This window comes from Pteropus alecto, unplaced genomic scaffold (assembly GCF_000325575.1).
Source record: "Pteropus alecto unplaced genomic scaffold, ASM32557v1 scaffold313, whole genome shotgun sequence".
NCBI lineage: Eukaryota > Metazoa > Chordata > Mammalia > Chiroptera > Pteropodidae > Pteropus > Pteropus alecto.
In genome coordinates this window covers 1,045,608-1,064,138 of record NW_006434832.1, presented here as the reverse complement: position 1 = coordinate 1,064,138, position 18,531 = coordinate 1,045,608, and the positions used below count along the sequence as shown (strand labels likewise).

Sequence of the window (18,531 nt, the reverse complement as noted above, 5' to 3'; positions counted from 1 at the left end):
GCGGGGCAAAGAGGTGGAATTCCCAATCCTCTCTGTCTCCGAGCTGTAACTCCTGACTCCTGAAGGGTCATGGGATCCTCTTTGTTTCCTGTCCCCATCCTAGAGATCAGAGCTGGCAGGAGCCAAGCCCACTGGGGTCTCTGGTACAGGGACCCGCAGTGTATGGTGTTCTCCTTGGAACTGCTGCCCCAGGACCAACCTTGACCTAACCCTGTCCCAGGGTGACAGTTTTGCCCAGCTCCCTTCTCTTTTGATACCCTTTTCTTTCCCACTGCTTCCGGACCACGTTTGTCTGAGGCCCCTGGGAGTGGTCAGGCTGAGCATTTCTGTGAAAGAAGGGGACCTTGCACAGGTCAGAACTAAAGCTAGGCTGGGGAGAGTTGGGAAAGACTCACCTGTGACTGAGACTCAAGACCCTGTTGGAACCCTTCCCACTACAGTACTGCCCTGAGGTAGACCCTTGCTTTGGGGTGGGAATCAGCAAAAAGCCTACCAAGTGCTAGTAAGTCGGCCTCCTCCAGTCTCCCACTGCCTACTTCTCTCCGTTTTCTGCCTCTCTCCTGTCTCTTTCTCTCTGTTTCTTGTGCCTGTTTCTCTTTTGTGTCTACCAGCCCTATTTGTCTCTTCCTTGGTTTCTGGCCTCTCCCTTCTGGGTTTAGCCACTCCCCTCCACCCCCATTCTTTGCGTGTCTCTCTCCCACTTGTGCCTGTCAGGCTTCCAGTGCCTCTCCTCTTTGCCCTTGGTTCCTGACCAAAAGAAGGCCCCAGTATCCTGTGAGGGCTCATTCTGCAGACAGCTCCACAATTCCCCTTATTAATCACCAATAAGGGATGCAGCAATGTCACCTTCATCAATGGAATTTCTTCTTTTCCCAAAGAAAGTTTGGGCTGGCACCAAGCTGAGGTTTCACGGGGCTGGGAGCCCAGCTTGCCTGGAGAGGGAAGTGGTTGCCAGGCCACCAGTGGGCCCTAGACCCTGTACCACCTCAGGGAGTTGCAGGAGGGACCCTGAGATGAGGCAAAGAAAGGCCCAACGATGGCATGTGCTTTGGGCAGGGGCACTTGCTTCAGTCACTGGGAAGTAAAACCAACTGAAAAGCCTCTTCTTTTCCCTCCAGCAGAGTCAGGGCACTGGCAGAGCCTGACAAGGAGATAGGACCACAGGAGAAGACAGGAGGTCGCTTTAACCAGGGGTTTCAAGACCCAGCATTTTAACAGTTACTCAGACCATTTCCTACACATCCAAAAAAAAAACCCAAAAAACAAAAAGCACAAGACAAATAGCAGGGCCTATGCCCTCTCCCCCACATGCTTGGTGACCTCTCCTTTCAGATTGTCTAAGAGACTCATTTAATCTCACTAGTCATTTCACATATTAGTTTTGAGCCCCTATTAGAAGCCAAGTGTGGGCTCGATTCCAGGGGTTCAATCTGCTTGCCCTCCAGGACCTCATGGTCTGTGTAGGGGAGATAGGAATAACTGCACAATAACACACCCCATGATTACCATGTTAGAGGGGGACTGGGAGCCAAACTGGCAACTCCTATCCCCAAATGTGTTGGCTGGAGGGAGTAATTCCGTGGAACCTGACCTGGCTCAGACCAATCTGGCCGGGGGAGAGGATGGTGAACCTGGGTCCTCAGGATGAAGAAGCATAGCTAGGGAGAAAATAAAATGGTCAAGTGTAGAGAAAGACTCAGAGGTAGAAGAGAACATTCAAATGAGCAGAGAAAAAAAAAAAATAACAGGGCTGAGCAATGGATGGGAACAGAAGAGGGGAGCTTGCACCTCTCATGCCTTCAAGACCAGGGGCACCCCTGCGCTCTGTGCCTTTCCTTCCTGGGTTCCTGTCTGTAGAAAGTCTTCCAGAATTTCTTCAGGAAGGCAGAGCTGCATCTGGGACCTGGCCCTTCCTTGGGCAAGATGGAGAGAGGGAAAAAAAAGATGGGGAGGGGCGAAGTCACCACCGTCCTGCCTGGTGCTGAGGCCCCCTCTCTGTCCTTATCTGAGCCCCACTGACCCCTCTCCCTGGCGGTAGCTTTGGGTCACCACTGCACAGCCTGATGACACCAAGCCCTGGTCATTAGGACATGGAGGACTTGAGGAGCCTAAGGAAAGGGCTCTAGGTGGGAGCTGGTACCATGGGTAAGGTGAGCTCCCTGCAGCTGCCTCTAAGATCCATAGTTCAGCTGGGTCAAGGAGGACATGAAATTGATAAACTGAGCTGGGGGAGGGGAGGCTGCGTGGGGACAAGTGGGGTCCTATGGGAAAGTGAGTATTATAAATGGGCAGGGGCTTGGACACCAGAGTCTGAGTGAGGTGAGAAATGGTGGGGTATATAAACTGAGGACTGTGGTATAAAGACACCTATCTGGAGATCAGCCTCTCATCTAATGGTGGGAGAGAGGCCCCCAGCTATCCCCCCTGGCCTCTAATGCCTTTCAGACAGCACAGAGCACAGTGCCTAGCACAGTAGGGACCCAATAAACGTGAAAGCACAAGTGTCCCCTGTGGGCCAAGTTGACTGCATATAGGAGGCACACCTGCACATCGAAGACCCCCAGCACTGATATGAGGGAAGGGGCATGTTTCCTGAGGTCTCTCCTTACCCCTCTCAGGCCCCTGGTCAGACCACTGCCTCAGTTTCCCTTCTGGCAGCCCTTGAAGAGATGATTCTACAGCACCACATCGTGACAGGTCCCAGGCTTGCTTTGCTACTTCCATGGCAACCTCAATTCCTCAAATTTCTCCTTGGCCCCCAGGAGGAGCTGGGTGCCTCAGTTCTTTCCAGTCTTGGGCAGAGAATCAGAACCCCTGGGTTTCGTTCCTGGATCTCTCACCATCTAAGCACAAAAGGGCATAAATTCTCCCTGCCTCCATGGGTAATTAGGATAATCACAGCAACAATCATGGTGATGAATAAATAATAAACATAAGCATAACAGTTCTGATGCCTGTCACATCACCAGGAGATTCCTGATGATATATGACTGTATTCTAACTGATTTGGTTATTAACAAGCACACTGTTTTAATGACTTAAGGCTAAATTAATCTGGGTAATAAAAATAATTGTTATTAGTAGTAATTTATTAGCAAAGATAATGAAATGCATGCGTAATAATAAATACTACCAGGATTAGGGCCCAGGGAACAATACGGAATTTAGCTGCTTACTCTGAGCTCTTTCCTAGTAGCTCAAAGACCCAACGAGATTAAAAATTTTTTCCTTCACCATCAAAAAAGGCTTTCACAAAGGTGGCAGTGGTGAGGCAGGATTTTCTCATCCATTTTCTAAACAGAGAAACTGAGCTTCTTGACAAGTAAGGTCTCCCCCTCGTTGGATTTCCACCTACCTTTAACTGGACCATGAGTTTTTCCAGCTAAGTGCCCCAAACAGTTCCTTCCCAGGTTAGGGAAGAAGCAGTTGAGGGGAGAAAAGATGGCTGGAAGGATCTGGCCTTTAAATGGCAGTCTACATGCAAATGTATTGGGTCCTCCCGTAGCAGCGCTGCTGCTGACTCAGCAGCTTTGGCACAGCTGACCCTCAGTTCTGCCTTCTACCCAGGAGAGAGGATGCCCCCCCTCCCCAATTTGGTTTGGTCCAGCCCAGACTGCTTTTAGGGAAGGGGCCAGAATGAGTGGGGCTGTTGAGGAGCCTGGCTGAGTGAAGCCCACTCAATGCAGCTTCCCCCAACACAAGCCAGAACCTTGGAGCTGGCTTCTCTCTCCCCGTTCTCCACCCAGGATGTCCTGGAGAGGCTCCAGGTCCTATGGTTCAGGACTGCGTTCCTCGGTGGGAATGTGTCCACCACCACACATCCTCGCTATCTTATGATTATAGTCAGAGCCTGCAAAAGCCATGGTGGCAGGCTTCAACCCTGGTGCTCCCTTGCCCCACTGTCCTACCTATCCCTCCCCTCTTCCATCAAAACGAGGACCAGCACGGATATCAGGTCAGACTAAGGATCACAGAAAGTTATGAGGAGTCTGTCTCCCACCCACTCTCTTTCTTCCACCGTGGGGTGAGACAGGAGGAGTCAGAAACACTCTTCGAGTGGGGCAGTAGTCACAGGTATAGCTACAGCTCCTCGGAGGTGGTTGTACAGGCCCAATCTGAGCCTTGGGAGGGGAAATAATTACCGGGCCTTCCACCTCACTGCTCCTGCGTGGCAGACTCCAGAATGAACTTCAGATAAGGAGTCTAAAGATCGGGTCCTTGTACTAGGGTGGTTGCTAACCAGCAGCCTGGCAGGCGCAGTCCCCTAACCTATGGGGCCAAGGTGCACCCTGTGTCCGTCTACTGGCATGAGAACAGGTGGATGTGGCTGAAATGTAAGGTATCATTATTACAATTAAAGCAGAGAGAAATAAATGATGAGAAAGGGATGGCCCTACATCGTTGGGGGTCCAGAGAATTCCTCTCAGCAAGGAGGGGGTTCCAGGCTGGGCTATCCTAGAGGCATTGTTGAGGTCTTCAGTAGGCCAGATGGTAAGACCTAGAGAAGGTAAGGAGACTGATTCCACCTTGACCCCCAATTCAGACCCAGATTACACCAGCCCTAAAAATCCAGGGCTCCTATGTAAGACCCCAAAACACACATTATGACTGGAAAAGGGAGGAAATGATGGGAGAGAGCAGGCTGAGAGCCCCAATGGGGCTGAAGGTGGGGCTTTTAGGGCCAGCAGATCCTCCTTACCTCTGACAGTTCCCCTCCCTTCGAGACCCCACGGCTCGCCCTCCTCACCCCTACTTTCTTGCACACACCCCTCCTCCCCCACCCCACCTCCCTCAGGTGCGGGCCAGCGCCATTGCCCAGGACGCAGACCAGAACTACGACTACGCAAGCAACAGCGTGATCCTGCACCTGGACGCGGGCGACGAGGTCTTCATCAAGCTCGACGGAGGCAAAGCGCATGGCGGCAACAGCAACAAATACAGCACGTTCTCCGGCTTCATTATTTACTCTGATTGAGCTTACGGCGTCCCACTGCATCCCCTATCTCCCCACCCCAGGGGCTCCCTGTCTGGCGGGCAGAGGGTGACCCGTCCCCGCTCCACTTCTTCGCTGCCGGGTCTGGCTGCCATCCCTTCGCGGCTAAGACGCCCTGGTCCGCCTTCAACACCGCTCCGGACGCAGCTTGACCCTCCTGCCTGCTCGCCGCAGAGCCGGACCCATCGCTCCCTGTCCTGGGCCCCGGGAGGCAGGCAGTGTTGACTGTCCCGCCCTGTATATTTGTACAATAGGACTGTTTACTGCCCCAGGCTGGGGACAGGTGCCGGCCAGGTCGCTTCCGAGCTCGGTTGCGCTGCCCTTCTGCTCTGGGGCGGCTTCGCCTGGGGGAGGGGTGGGATGGGGCTGGATAGTCTCCCAGCACTCCCTAAAGCCCGGCAGGCCACGCCCCGTATGACCAAAGCTATAATAAAAACACTTCCACCCGCTGGGTTTCATTCTGTGCCCTGAGGAGGAGTTGCAGGAGGGGACCATGACTCTGCCTTCCTCCAAACCGGGAAGGGGTCTGCTGGAAGCTGCCCATGGGTCTGGGGGGAAACCAGGTGCCAGAGTCAGAGCTGCTTCCAGGAGGAGGTGGGGGCTAAGGGGCTGGTGCCCACCACAACCCAAGTGGGCCTGGGTAGCTGGAATGGGAAGCAGCCCAGTTACATCATCATCTTCCAAGGTGGATAAATTCGATTTTTTTCACCCTTGAAAGTGGCACCAGCATTCCAAAGGACACAGCAAGGTTTAAACTGAGACACCCAGGTTCTCATCCAGTGCCACGAATGTGATCCTGGGCAAGTCACTCGTCTCTGACTCACTTCTAGGTTACTGACGGCCATGAAAGGAACAAGCTTTGCACTAAGAGCTGATTGACCTTGGCCCAAGCACTTCGCCTCTGGGCCTGTTTTCTCATCTATAAAATGTAGGTGACCTACCTCACTTGACTGAGGATTAAAGAGATATAATGTATGTGCCCAATAAACATAGTTTTATTATTTATACATCACTTTAAAGTTTGCAAAACGCTTTCAGGTATGTCATCTCAAGGCTCTCAAGAGCTTTGGGAGGTTGGATGAGCAGATTTAACTCTTGTTCCACAGAGATTAAATAGCTTGTTTATTGTGACACAGCTGCTAAGTTCTGTGATTGCACTTGAATCCAAGAAGCCCTGCACACTAAGTCTCGGCGCCCTACAACTGCCTCCCTCACTTCCTCACAGAGGCCATGCAGCTGCACAGTGAGGGCATCCCTAAATAGCAATAGTTAATATTTAGAGAGCACTCACCCTATATGTCAGACACCATATAGGAATTGTATAAATACGATCTCATGGATATGTATGTGTGGGGGGTGGCTTGGCAGGAAATGCTCTCGTGCCCTTTAACGTGGATACTGTTATTACATCTGAAATAATGAGGGAACTAAGGCCCAGAGTTAGGTTAAATAATTTGCCAAGGTCACGGAGGCAAATGCCATGCTCTTTCCTGGTACACCGTATTTCAGAGATTTGGGACCTCCAAAGCAAAACTGAGGAAGGATGGCATCGAGGCAGCTCGGCCTCCCTCCCCATCACACTCAGCCCTTCCACTCCCACTCCTGCCCTGCAGAGGCATGGTGTATTTACAAGCATCTGCCCTGGGCAGCAGCCATGGGGTGAGCCTCGGGATTCTCCGCGAGGGAAAGATCCCATCTGGCCTCCCCAACCTGCCCCCACCCTCCATCCTGCTGCTCAGCTGGAGAGACAGGAAGAAGGGGTGGCCTCCCTTCCAGTCAGGCCCCATGTATGGACCCTTGTCATGGCTGGCAGACTTGAATGACTTTCTTTATCCTCCCTTCTCTCCCCTACTTCCCCCTACTGCCAGCTGTGGCCATTTAATAAAATTAGCTTAATACTTGTTCCTTCCCTGTGGGGTCTGGAGATTGAAATCTGCAGGTCCCCACAAACCCAATAAAACCCCTGGCAGGTCTCGCTGGAATGAGAGTTTCCTTGGGGAGAGCGATTAGATTAGACAGCACTACCCCCTGCTCCCCAGTGCTGCCCACAGCCCCTGTGATTCTTTAATGGCCACATTGGCCCGGAATTACCCAGCCACATACCTGGGGGGATCCCCACTTTTCCCCAGACACCATAGGGACTGGTCTAAGACCTCTGCTACAACAAAAAGCATGTTAATTATTTCTGTAGGGAGTGCCTGGCTCACCCGCTGGCTTTCTTTTTTTTTTTTTTTCTGGTGACCAGGTGATCCTGATGTCATTTTGAGAAATGGACTTAAAAAATCTCCATTTTGCAGATGAGGAAATAATAGTCTAAAGGAAAATCATGACTTGCCCATGGTCATGCAGCAAGTTTGTGGCACGACTGTGACTGGACTGAAGCCAAGGAGTGTTACTTCCTTTGCAGGGCACCAGGCGTGTCTGGCAGTGGCAGTTGTCAGCTGCTTGTCACTCGGGCAGCATCCCAGCTGCAGAGGAACCTGTTGGGGAAATGTCTTCCCCATCAGACAGGGGCTCCCCAAGGGCAAAGTCTTGTTATTTTATTTTTATTCTTTTCCACCAGAATGGGAAGCTTCCTGAAAGCAAGATCTGTGTCTCCTCCATCAGACTGGGAGTCCTCAAACACATTGTTTTGAGTGAATTGAGGGCAAAGCGAGTATCTCTACTGAGACTGGGGCTTGGAGAGTTTCCTAGATGCAGACTGTGGCTCTCTTCTCAGTGGATCTGACAGTAGACATTGTAATTTTTCCATTAAACTAAGGCTTTCTGAAACCAGACTCTGGGACTAGGGTTTCCCCAAAGGACAAATCCTGTCTCCTCATCCAACTGGGAGCTCCCTGAAAGCAGGGCAAGTGTCTCCCCTCCTCCTCAGTCAGGGGCTTTTCCAGCACAAGAACATTCCAGAGCGCAGGGCTGGCAAAGTGGTAGAAAGGAGGTTGAACAGGCAGAATGGTGGTCCCACTCTGGAGGGAGGAAGTAATAAGCCTTCCCAGGCTGCCTCCCTTTTAGGAAGATGTGTGATTAATTAATGAATAATGTTCCTGCCAGAGGTCTGTGAAGATGGAGGTGGCCCTGGAGCTCACCTACACAAGGAATAGCAGGCCATCCTGTGTCCAGGCAGTTGCCAGATCTAGGGGCTGGTGCTGCCCTGGTTTCTGGGGTCATGGGGACCAGAGGGGGCAGTGGGAGCCCACCATTGGGGGCTGCCCTAATTGGATGACTTCGCAGGAAGTCCAGGCAGGTGCGCCTGGCTCTCTGCTTCAGCTCGCTACAAACACATCTGCCATGGTGAGGTCTAGGGGTTAATTGCCTCCCGCCTCACTCCTGGTAACTGATATTTCATTTTCTACTCGGAGGGGGTGCTGCCCGGAGAATCAATCCCGGACAAGTGTCCAGGAGATAGGGGAGCTGTTTCGAGGAGGATCTTTGAGCAACAGAGGAGGAGGCAGGAGGTGAGGACCTAGAGAAGGTGGCCAATTGCTCAAGGCTACTCTGGGCCTCACCATGTTCTCCTGACCCTGAAAACGGCCCCAGTATTGCCGAGGGTTAGGAGAAAATCGCAGGGGTCCGGAGGCCATACTACCTCAGATAGCTGTGCTGTTTCCCTTGCCCTGGTTCCTTCTGCCCCCATAAGCTGTAGCAGGTTAAGTGCTGTTAATAAGGTTATTTTCACAAGCAATGAAGGTATATTTGAAAAGCGGAACTGGAGGTGTGAGTTCCTCACTCCCTTCCAGGTAACAAACCTTAAAATCCTATAAATGAGGTGATAATAAAGTGGAAGTGAAAAGTTTACACGTTTGGAACTGGGAGGGGGTAGAAGGATTACAGACAGGTGGCAGCTGAGGGCTGGAAGAAAGAGAGACCAGAAGGCTACCCGCCCCTCATGCTTTCCACATGCTACCCATTTGCTCCATCTACCAAAAGTGAAAACCACGGAATGGGTGACTCCAATTACACAGCTGGAAAAGCTGAGACCCACAGAGGAGCCCAGATTTGTTCAGGCTGGTTCAGGGTAGAGCTAGAACCAGAGACAACAGGACCCACTAGACACACAGCAAGTGGAACCGGAAGCACTGGACTCAAGTCCTGGCCATGCTTGGTGTTTCAGGAAAAGATGCTTCACTTCTCTCAACCTCAGTTTCTCCATCTATAAAATGGGGCTAGATAAAAAAATAGTTACTTGAAGGACTGTCGTGAGGCAGTGGGTGAGAATCTGTTCGTAAGTTAGGAAGCAAAATGCAAATGCATTTTTTTTCTTATAACCAAAGTCTCCTGAGACTCATGATTTAAAGTTCTTCTGGCTGCACTTCAATGCCTGGGACGATGATAATGATCGTAAAAGAAGATGAAGACACCTGGGTTGTTCTCCCACCCTGGTAACCCCAAAGTGAATGTGGGGCACTGGGAAAGGGGTCGATTTGGGGTACGCAGGATGTGGAGCTAAGTATTGGGACTGGAGTGCACCAAGTCCTCCAGTCTTCAATGTGGATTCTCCCACCCTTTTGTTCTGTGGCTTCCAGTGTGGAGTGAGAGCACAGGGATACCCTCGAGGCCCTGACCCACCCATCTGTTCTGGTCTCTACTTGCTCTGCTTGCTTCAACATTACTGAACACCTCCAAAAGGCCAGGCCCTAGCTCGGTGTGGAGGATCCAGAGATGGAAAAGAAACCACCTGGAGCTTCAAGACACCCACACAGGTCGTGCAGATACATCCAGGACATGGTGCTATCAGAGGGGTGGGGAGGGCTTCCCAAACTGTTAACAGAGGTTACCTCTGAGGGAGCTGGACTAAGTGGAGACTTACATTTTTTATTTATATAATGTTTGGAAAGGTTTTACAACAAATATATGTCTCTCTAAAATCTGAGCCTTTCCCCACTACCTCCGTGTTGTTGCTGAAGTCATCCTTTGGTGATGAAGAGGGGAGTAAAACCCAGGCAGCTGAAGATCTCCTCTTTGCTCGTCTACGGGCTTGAGGAATCCTGGAGCTGGAGGCACAACATAGACTCATCTCTCTATTAACAGCTAAGTTATAACAGTAGCTTATGTACCATAAACTGTTCTAAGAATTTTGCATGTATTCGTTTATTTAAACCTCACAATGATCCCACAGGGTAGTTACTATTGTTACACCCATTTTTTGGATGAGGAAACTGAGGCACAGAATAGTGAATTAACTTGCCCAAGATCGCATGGCTTACTCTTTCTGGGAACAGCCCTCTTGACTGCTCATTCCCTGGAGTAAAGGAAGGGTTGAAACTCACTCTCTCTCAGCTCCACCCCTGTCATTAGACACACTCCTTCCTACAATGCTTGTGCCTGGGCAGCTTGCGCAGAGGTGGGGCTCCTACCTTTTCCAAGATGGTGAAGGGCAAATTCGAGGGTTCCTCCCCAGGCCCCCAGGGCACAGACTCCTTTGCTCCCTTAGTGAGGAGCCCCAGCCTGGACTAGGACGACAGCCCAGGCCAGGAGAGTTACAGACCTTTCCCCAACTGCCCAGAGCTAGGGATGGGTCTACTAGGCTCTAGGCTACTTCAGCTGCCTGCAGAACACATGCTCATTATTCAAAGCCCAGGTTCATTGCCGGCTCTTCCATGAAGCCCTACTGGACTTCCCCAGCAGTTATCTGCCAGTCTCCAAGGCCATACTGAGAGCATTCTCCAAGTAGGACAATGCCTTACTCAGGACATAACATTGTGTCTGCCGCGTAATAATCATTCTACTAACATCTACTTCAGCTGCCTGCAGAACACATGCTCATTATTCAAAGCCCAGGTTCATTGCCGGCTCTTCCATGAAGCCCTACTGGACTTCCCCAGCAGTTATCTGCCTGTCTCCAAGGCCATACTGAGAGCATTCTCCAAGTAGGACAATGCCTTACTCAGGATATAACATTGTGTCTGCCACGTAATAATCATTCTGCTAACATAAAACAGCTGTTTCAACCATCTCACTCTCTGTAAACTTTCATCTCCTGTGATGGATGCTGTGATGCACTGCCTAGGTTTCCTTCAGTACTGAGTATCTATGCTCCCAGCTGCTGGGAGTGCTGTCAGCAGATGGCTCTCAGCTACTGGCCACTTCCAGGGATTGCCTGTGCCTAAGAGACCTGCCCTGACCAAAGACCTGCCCCTTTCTCAGGACAGCCTGCTTTCAATGACTGATCAACATGGGGGTTTAAACTCAGGATGACTCTGAAGAATCTTCCCAGCTTCAGAGCTCCCGGCTCAATTTCTCCCTCTGCCCAATCCTGCTTCCTTTCCTTCTTTTCTACAGGTATGAATTCCCAGAGCATTCCCTGATAAACTTCCTGCACAGTGATCTGCATCTCAGAGTCTGCTCCTAGGAGTACCCACCCGTGACACCTACTCCTAGTCTCATTCATTAATTGATTCCTTCAGCCAATTTTATTGAGTACCTATTATGTTTCAAGCCCAGCAACAAAGATAGTAGATGGAGTGTGAAGATAACAGTCCAATGGATGATCACATCTCCTACTTTCCAGAGAAGTCAGAAGCCCCAAGAAGACTCCATCAATTTCCACCATAAAATCCACAAACTTCCCTGCATCTGTGCCCCCTTCTCCCTCTTCTTTTTGCCTCCATGGAAGAGCTGTCCCCGCTTCCAGGGCCCAGCCTGCCACTGTGCTCTACATCCACGCCCTCCTACCAGTGTGACCAATCTATTCTTGTTTACCCAGGACTGTCTCAGTTTTAAAAATGAAAGTCTCACATTCTGTCAAACCCTTCAGTCCCAGCTGGGCAAAGTAAGATGGTTGACCACTCTACCTCTCACCTTCTTGGGAATTTACTTAATTGATAATCAATCATACCCCTCTATTAATCTTCAACTTCTCACTCTGTATCAGCCCCTTCCCATCATTTAAATCTCTCCTATCTTTAAAAATTCTCCCTGACCCCATATTCCCTCTAGCTACTACCTCCTGTCTCTGCTCTTTTTAACAGGTAGATGCTGTTAATGGCACATGCTGTTAAGCATCTACCTGTTAAAAAGAGTCGTAACCTTTTTCTCACCTACTCTGATCTGGCTGCTGCCGCTCCTATGAAAAACTACTCCCGCCAAGGCCACCTATGACTTCCTTGTTGGTAAACTGAGTGGACATTTTTTAGTCCTCATCATGCTTGGCTTCTGTGCTAGGGTTAAAGTCTGTCCCACGTTTAAGGATGGCAAGAATGATGTCTTGGGCTTGGCTTAAGAACCTTTTAAAATTAGTCTATATCTGAAACAGCTAATTTCACACCTAGGTGCAAAAGGTGTGCAGTGATAAGGATGCAGGTGAAAGGATGTGCCTCTCCTCTGCCTGCTTTTAGTACCTAGGGTTGGTGGTCTTCCCATTTACAAATAGTGAGATATCCACATACCTCTCAAGAGCACAGAATCTGTTGCCTTTCATACTCCTAGTCATATTAGCCCAGAAACATCTTCTGCCATCACACAAGGCAAAAATTCTGCACCTAGCCCTTACGTCTGGGTTCTAGGCCTTGAAATTCTTGTTGGGCCAGTACCAAGTCACTCTCCCCTTACCAGCATCTGTGGTGTAAAAATGAGTGGTTTTCCATTTGTATCCACTAAAGTCAGCCAAGCCAGGCCCTCAGCATCATGGGCTCAATTGACTCATCTGCAAAAGTCCTTTCCCTTGGCTTCTGAGATCCAAGGAACAGCTCTCTTTGACAAACTAGCTACACTCCTCCTTCAGACCTCATCTTGCATGCCGCTTCTTTAACTGCGGAGTCAGCCTCTGCTCCTTGCCTCACCCTGACTCAACTCATTTTCTCCGGCTAATTGTCCAAACCAGAACCGGACCAAGGCAAGACCTGGCTTATAGGACACAAGAGAAACCTGCCTGGAGGCTCCTGGGGACCCCGATCCCTCCACTGCACACCCAAACCTCTGTTGAAATGCACATCTCTGTGAGAGGGAAAGGGAGGGGACACCCATCTGGAAGTGATACTTTAACAGTTTTATTTCTCTTGGGTAGAATACCTTGGTTTTCTTATAGCTTTACAATAACAGCACCTTTAAATAGTTTTCTCATTTTATGTTCACCAAACCAGCAGTGTTATCCCATTGTACAGAGAGGGTAATTGAGGTCCAGGTAGGTGAATGAAGAGTTTGGGCCAAATCAACCAGGTATTAAATGGTGACTCTACTATCCCGATGTCAGGTCCACTAAGGGAATTTTGCCAACTGCTTTCTTGCATGCTTCAGAACTGCTCATGGTCCCAATGTGGGAACAGATCAGTTTAATGGCACATGGTGAGCATCTGGCTCCTGGCAACCATCACCTATTTCATCCTAATCAGATTCATAGAAAGCTATCCCCTTACACATGCAGGAGATTTGGGGGACTTTCTCATCCATTCTCTTCTAGGTGAGTAGGAAGGGTAGGATATTTGCCCCATTTTATAGATGAGAAAACTGACGCTCAGAGAGAAGTGACTTCCACAGTCTCAGCACTAATTAGTGATTCAGCCACTAGTGATCAGAATCAGGCCTCCTGATTCCAGTGCAAGACTCTTCGACCCCCACAACCGCGAGTTTTAGTGATCGGCGTGAGGTTGGCCCACTGAAATCCAGTGGAGGATGGAGCACTGCTGCCCAGCGGTGCCCTAAGGAGCCGATCGTCATAGTCGACAATCAGTCCATGAGACTCCTTACACTGTCAAAGCCAAGCGGGTGGAATCGCCCCTCTCTGCCTTCCCCGGCGCTTCCACATCACGGCTGCTCTCGAAGTTCATTCCTGAGACGGTCGCAGAGAGACAAGAGACTCTGAACAGCAGCTAAAAATCCCTTCTAGGATAAGCAGATGCCGACTTAGCCACAAAAGAAGCAGGTTTGAAAACGTTTTTGATGTCTAGTTGCTGCAATTGGTGATGAACCCAGTCCTAGGGCCCGGGCCCCTACTCCGCACTGGTTTCTGCGGGTCAGTCTGATGGGTCCAGCCTGGGAAACAGCCTCAAAATCTCTTACGACCAGCAGGAAGGGGAAGTGCGCAAGCGCACTGTTGACAGCGCCCGCCACCTCAGGGGTACTTTGTTACTTAGGAAACAGCCAATCAGAGATCCGGAAGGTGACCAATAGGAAGCGCGGATGAGCCAACCTGGCTAGTTTGAAAGCTTGGCGCGGGCGGAGGTTGGAGCTAGTGAGGTGGGGGTGTGGGGTGCACTCTCCTGTAGCCCGGGGCTCCTGTCTGCGGCGGAGGGACCCTGCAGCAAGCGGCGACACCAGCGGCGGGGAACCGACAAAGGGTAAGTGCTGGCCCCGCAGGCTCCTGCGCTCCGGCTTGGGACGCGCAGACCCAGCCGCTCAGGGCGATCTCTTGTGCGAGACAGGAAGGTGCAACGTGGAGACCGAGCAGGTTCTGCGTTGTCCTCTCCGAACGTGGTTGAGGGGCGGTGCGGGGAGCTGGGCACTTCCTAACACATATGAGCGGGAGATCAAGACCCCTCTGCTCATTTATACAGGACCTAGACTGGGTCCGCACCTCTGCACCCGGCCCCGTCCTCTGTACATCCGCTCTGTGAAAGGTCCTCCAGCTCGTGTGTAAGGTAGAACTGGGTCTTCCTGTACACCAGATCTGGAGACCTGGGACCCTCTGCGCATCTGTGTGGAGTAGCTAAGACCCTCTCTACACATCCATATGGAAGAACTGATTGCAGAGCTGTGCGAGCGGCCGTAGCTTAGTTACTGGGCATTCAGAAAATATTTGATAGAAACCATGCCTTTTGCGACTGCTCCTAGGATGATTCCTCTTAGCTTTGATCCATTAAGGTAGTAAAGTGACTTGGAAAAGATAAAGCCTGGTCTGTGTCACAGGAAACGGGGCGATTTTACTGAAGACCTTAGTTCTGGCATCATGGAAAAATGTTGTCTGTCATATTACTCCTAATAATAATGGCTAACATTGAACGAGCACTTACTCGGTTTGAATGAAATCATTTAACCCTCAAAACAATGCTATGGGATAGATACTAATATTTACATTTTACAGGTTGGGGAAGGCAAAGAAGTTAAGCCTGGCTCAGAGGAGATCATCTACAAAATTTTTCTAAATGAGCTGCTCTTCGGCATTACATTGCTTTCTCCAATCTTGTCCCTATTCTATTTTTCCTTTCCCTCACCACATCCCATGCTTCAACTGCCAACTTATCTGGTCCTTCTCTGCCTGTTTAATTATTGAATTACCACATCCTCAGATATTTTTAAGGTGTCTCAACTAACCCAGCTTCATTTATACCTTTTTTTTAAAAAAGTAAACAAGTAGCATATTTTTAGAGGTATTTATAAAAATTGTCTCTATCTGGACACAAAGCAAATCTAAATTACTAGTGTGCAAGCCATATTTTCTTTCCACAAGCAATTAAATTAAAAATATAAAAGAAAAAGAAAAACTCATGTTTGCATATTTTTTAAAAACCACTTAACTCAGTTAAATAGGATATTATAATTGTAATTAAAAGATAATTAACATGGAACAGTGATAATATTTGTAAAACTTGTGGGATGCAGTTAAAGCAATATTTAGAGAGTGATTTATAGTCTTAAGTGCTTACATCTGAACATTTTTTCTAAAAAGCTGAAAATGAGGCAAATACTCAACTTAATTAAGATAGAACAGAACAACAGAATGAATGTATAGGAAATAAAAAGGAGTTAAGAGCAGAAATTAATGAAATAGAATTTTACTACATAATAGAGAGGATTAACTTAGTCAAAAGCTGTATCTTTAAAAAGACTAATAAAAAAGCCAAACCTCTAGCAATATTTGATTAAGAAATAAAGAAAACAGAAAAAAAAACTTAGAAAAATGCTCTTGAGAATGAAAATAGGGACATAACACCAGTTACTGAGAGATTAAGAGAGACTGGTGGAACACCTTTTTTAACAATGCTTTTAGATAATTTTCTAGGAAAAAACAACTTACCAAAACTGGTTCAGAAGGTCTGGAAATTTTGAACAGACCTAGGACCATTGAGGAAGTTGAATTAGTTTAAAATCTACCAACACATCCATCAAAAAAAAAAACCCACTAAACCACCAAAAATTTATAAGCATCTGGAAGAAATTATTCTAATCTTATACAAACTCCCTAAAAAGAGAGAAAAAACATTTCTAATCTATTTTGTGATACTAAAAATGAGATAAAGAAAATTACAAGCCAATAACAATAGTTGTAAAAACCTTAAATATTAGCAATCAGAAGCCAGCAATGTATAAAAAATATGTTATAACCAAATTGGGTTTATCCCAAGAATATGAGAATGGTTTAACATTAGAAAATCTAATATAATATAATTACAGATTAAAGGAGAAAACATCCCAGTAGGCAGAGAAATACAATTCAATAGAATTCAGTACCTATTGATGATTATTTTTTTAATTCGATAAACTAGAAATAGAGGTAAATGTTCTTAAACCAACAAAAAGTGAAATAATAGGAGCATTCTCTATAAAATCAGAGACAAGATTCCTCACTGTTGCTGCCTCTATTCAATATTGTACTGGAGGTCCTAGCCATAACTATAAGACAAGAGAAAAATAAAAATCAAATTAGGAATAAACAAAAGTGTTTTCAGTTATAGCGTTATGAATGCCTATCTAAAAAACAAAAGAACACAGCCTTTTTGTCTGAATGACCGACTGGACTGTGGAAAGAACCAGTCGTCTTTGGCCCTTGCCCCGTGGGCACTAGGGTGAAGGGATAGGAGCCACAAAAGCCCAGCTACAGGGCAGAATGGCCTAGGATGAAAAGTAATCCCTCTGATGACAGTCTGAACAAGGTCAAGTTCTGGCCTTGCTATTTACCATCCAAGTGATAAGTTCCTTCCTGAGTCTCAGTTTCCTCTGTAGAGTTGGGATGTTAACTACAGAATGAGATTGATGTGAAAGTTAAATGACACCATTCGTAAGGCACTTAGCATAGTGCCTGATGCATAGTAAGCACTCAATAAATGTTAGCTGTAATAATAATTACTTTTAGACATTTGGATTCAGACTCTGCTTTTCTCTGGCTTTTACTCATTCATAGGAAAAATATTATACAGCTTTTACTGCATGCTGGATCTGGTGCCTAGGCATCTGGGGTACACAGACTATATCAGAAGAGGGTCCTGCTCTCTTGGCACTTAAGGACAAGAAACACAAGTATGTGCGAATTGTGAAGGAGCAGTGAGGGGGACTACAGCAACCCTTATAAAAATAGAACTTCCAAGGGCTAGGCACTTGCTGCGCCTTCCCAGCTCCCAATGTCTGTAGGCGGAACATCCTCAGAAATTCTTCTCCCGGGCTTCTGAGGAGCTTGGGCTTGTTCTGCCTGTCCCTCTGAGGATGGGCAGAGGAAGCTGTCCTGAAAACAACTGAATCTTGGCTTCCCCGCCCCAGCTTGAGAGTGAACTAGCCTCTGGGTTTTAATGAGCTGCCCTGTGTTAGAAACAGGACATGACTGTGGCTGGCTCAGAACCCTGAAGATCTTATTAAAGAATCATCTCCCTGGTACTTTGGGCTGAAATGCTCTTTCCAGCCGAGGATCAAAGCAAACTTGACAAACGTTCTCTCATTAATCTCCGCATTCCTCTGGGGTGGGAGCAGATCGGTAACTGTTCTCTCTGGCTCTCAAGGAAGCTGCGGTGTGGCTGGTGCAAAGACCTCCCCACCAGTCAGATGCAGAGCGAAGACCAGCACCCAGGCGTCCTAGCTGTGGCCGTTGCCAAATGTCACCCCCGTCCCCACCCCCATGCCCTCAGCGCTGTCTCGGGAAGAAGGAAAACATCTCATTAGGCAAACAGTCTGCCTCACTGGCCCTCAGGAAGCGGAGAGGAGAGAACCGTAAAGGTTATGCGCACTCCGCTGCCAGTGCCCTTTTTAATTTCCTGCTTAGAATGTTAGGGTGCTCTGTGGCTCCTCCTCCTCTGAAACCCTCCCTGTGCGGGAGCCGGGACTGCCATTCAGACTGCCAACATAGACGCAGACGGTGGGGCCAGACACTCTCTACCTTCACCTCCCCTTGTACAAGAGTGGGAGTCCCTGGGGGGTGGGAAAGCGAGGATAGGAGACAGGAACTCTCTCTGAGTTTTCAAAATTAGGTACAGTCCATATATCTGAAAGTGTTTGCAGAATATATTATGTTAGTTACATAAAAGGGATTATAATTATACAAATATAAGGCACTATTACAACAATGTGATCATGAGAGCATAATACATAATATTATAAGGCAGTATCTAGGCTCTGCAGTCAGACTGCCTGTGTCGGAACCAGGCTCTATTACTTACTAGCATTAGGATCTTGGGCAAGTTGCTTAACCCTCTCTGTCTCAATTTTCTCGCTGAGTATAATAGTCTCTGTCTTGTGGAATCGTGATGGAGACAAAGGGAGGTGGCACTGGTAAGGTGTTGAAAATACTCCCTGGCATAGTGGGTAAGCAGTTAACTATTATGTTTATTATTATGGCAGTCTGATTGCTGGGACCGGAAAAATATTATACACAAGTAAAAAGATTATTATTGGTATATCTTGTT

The 18,531-nt window shown here is 48.3% G+C and overlaps 2 protein-coding genes across 2 annotated transcripts in view; both read left to right on the top strand.

The window, feature by feature from the left end:
* Positions 1 to 5,879, top strand: part of C1QL1 (complement C1q like 1) — a 23,866-nt gene extending 17,987 nt beyond the window's left edge. Inside the window, exon 4 of the mRNA XM_025045611.1 lies at positions 4,796 to 5,879. Coding sequence (XP_024901379.1) covers positions 4,796 to 4,975 — 180 coding nt within the window. The 3' untranslated portion in view covers positions 4,976 to 5,879. The remainder of the gene's footprint in view (positions 1 to 4,795) is intronic.
* An 8,229-nt stretch (positions 5,880 to 14,108) lies between these two features.
* The window catches only part of KIF18B (kinesin family member 18B), a 19,214-nt gene continuing 14,791 nt past the window's right edge, over positions 14,109 to 18,531 (top strand). Inside the window, exon 1 of the mRNA XM_025045610.1 lies at positions 14,109 to 14,262. The gene's annotated coding sequence lies outside the window, so the exon portion shown is untranslated. The remainder of the gene's footprint in view (positions 14,263 to 18,531) is intronic.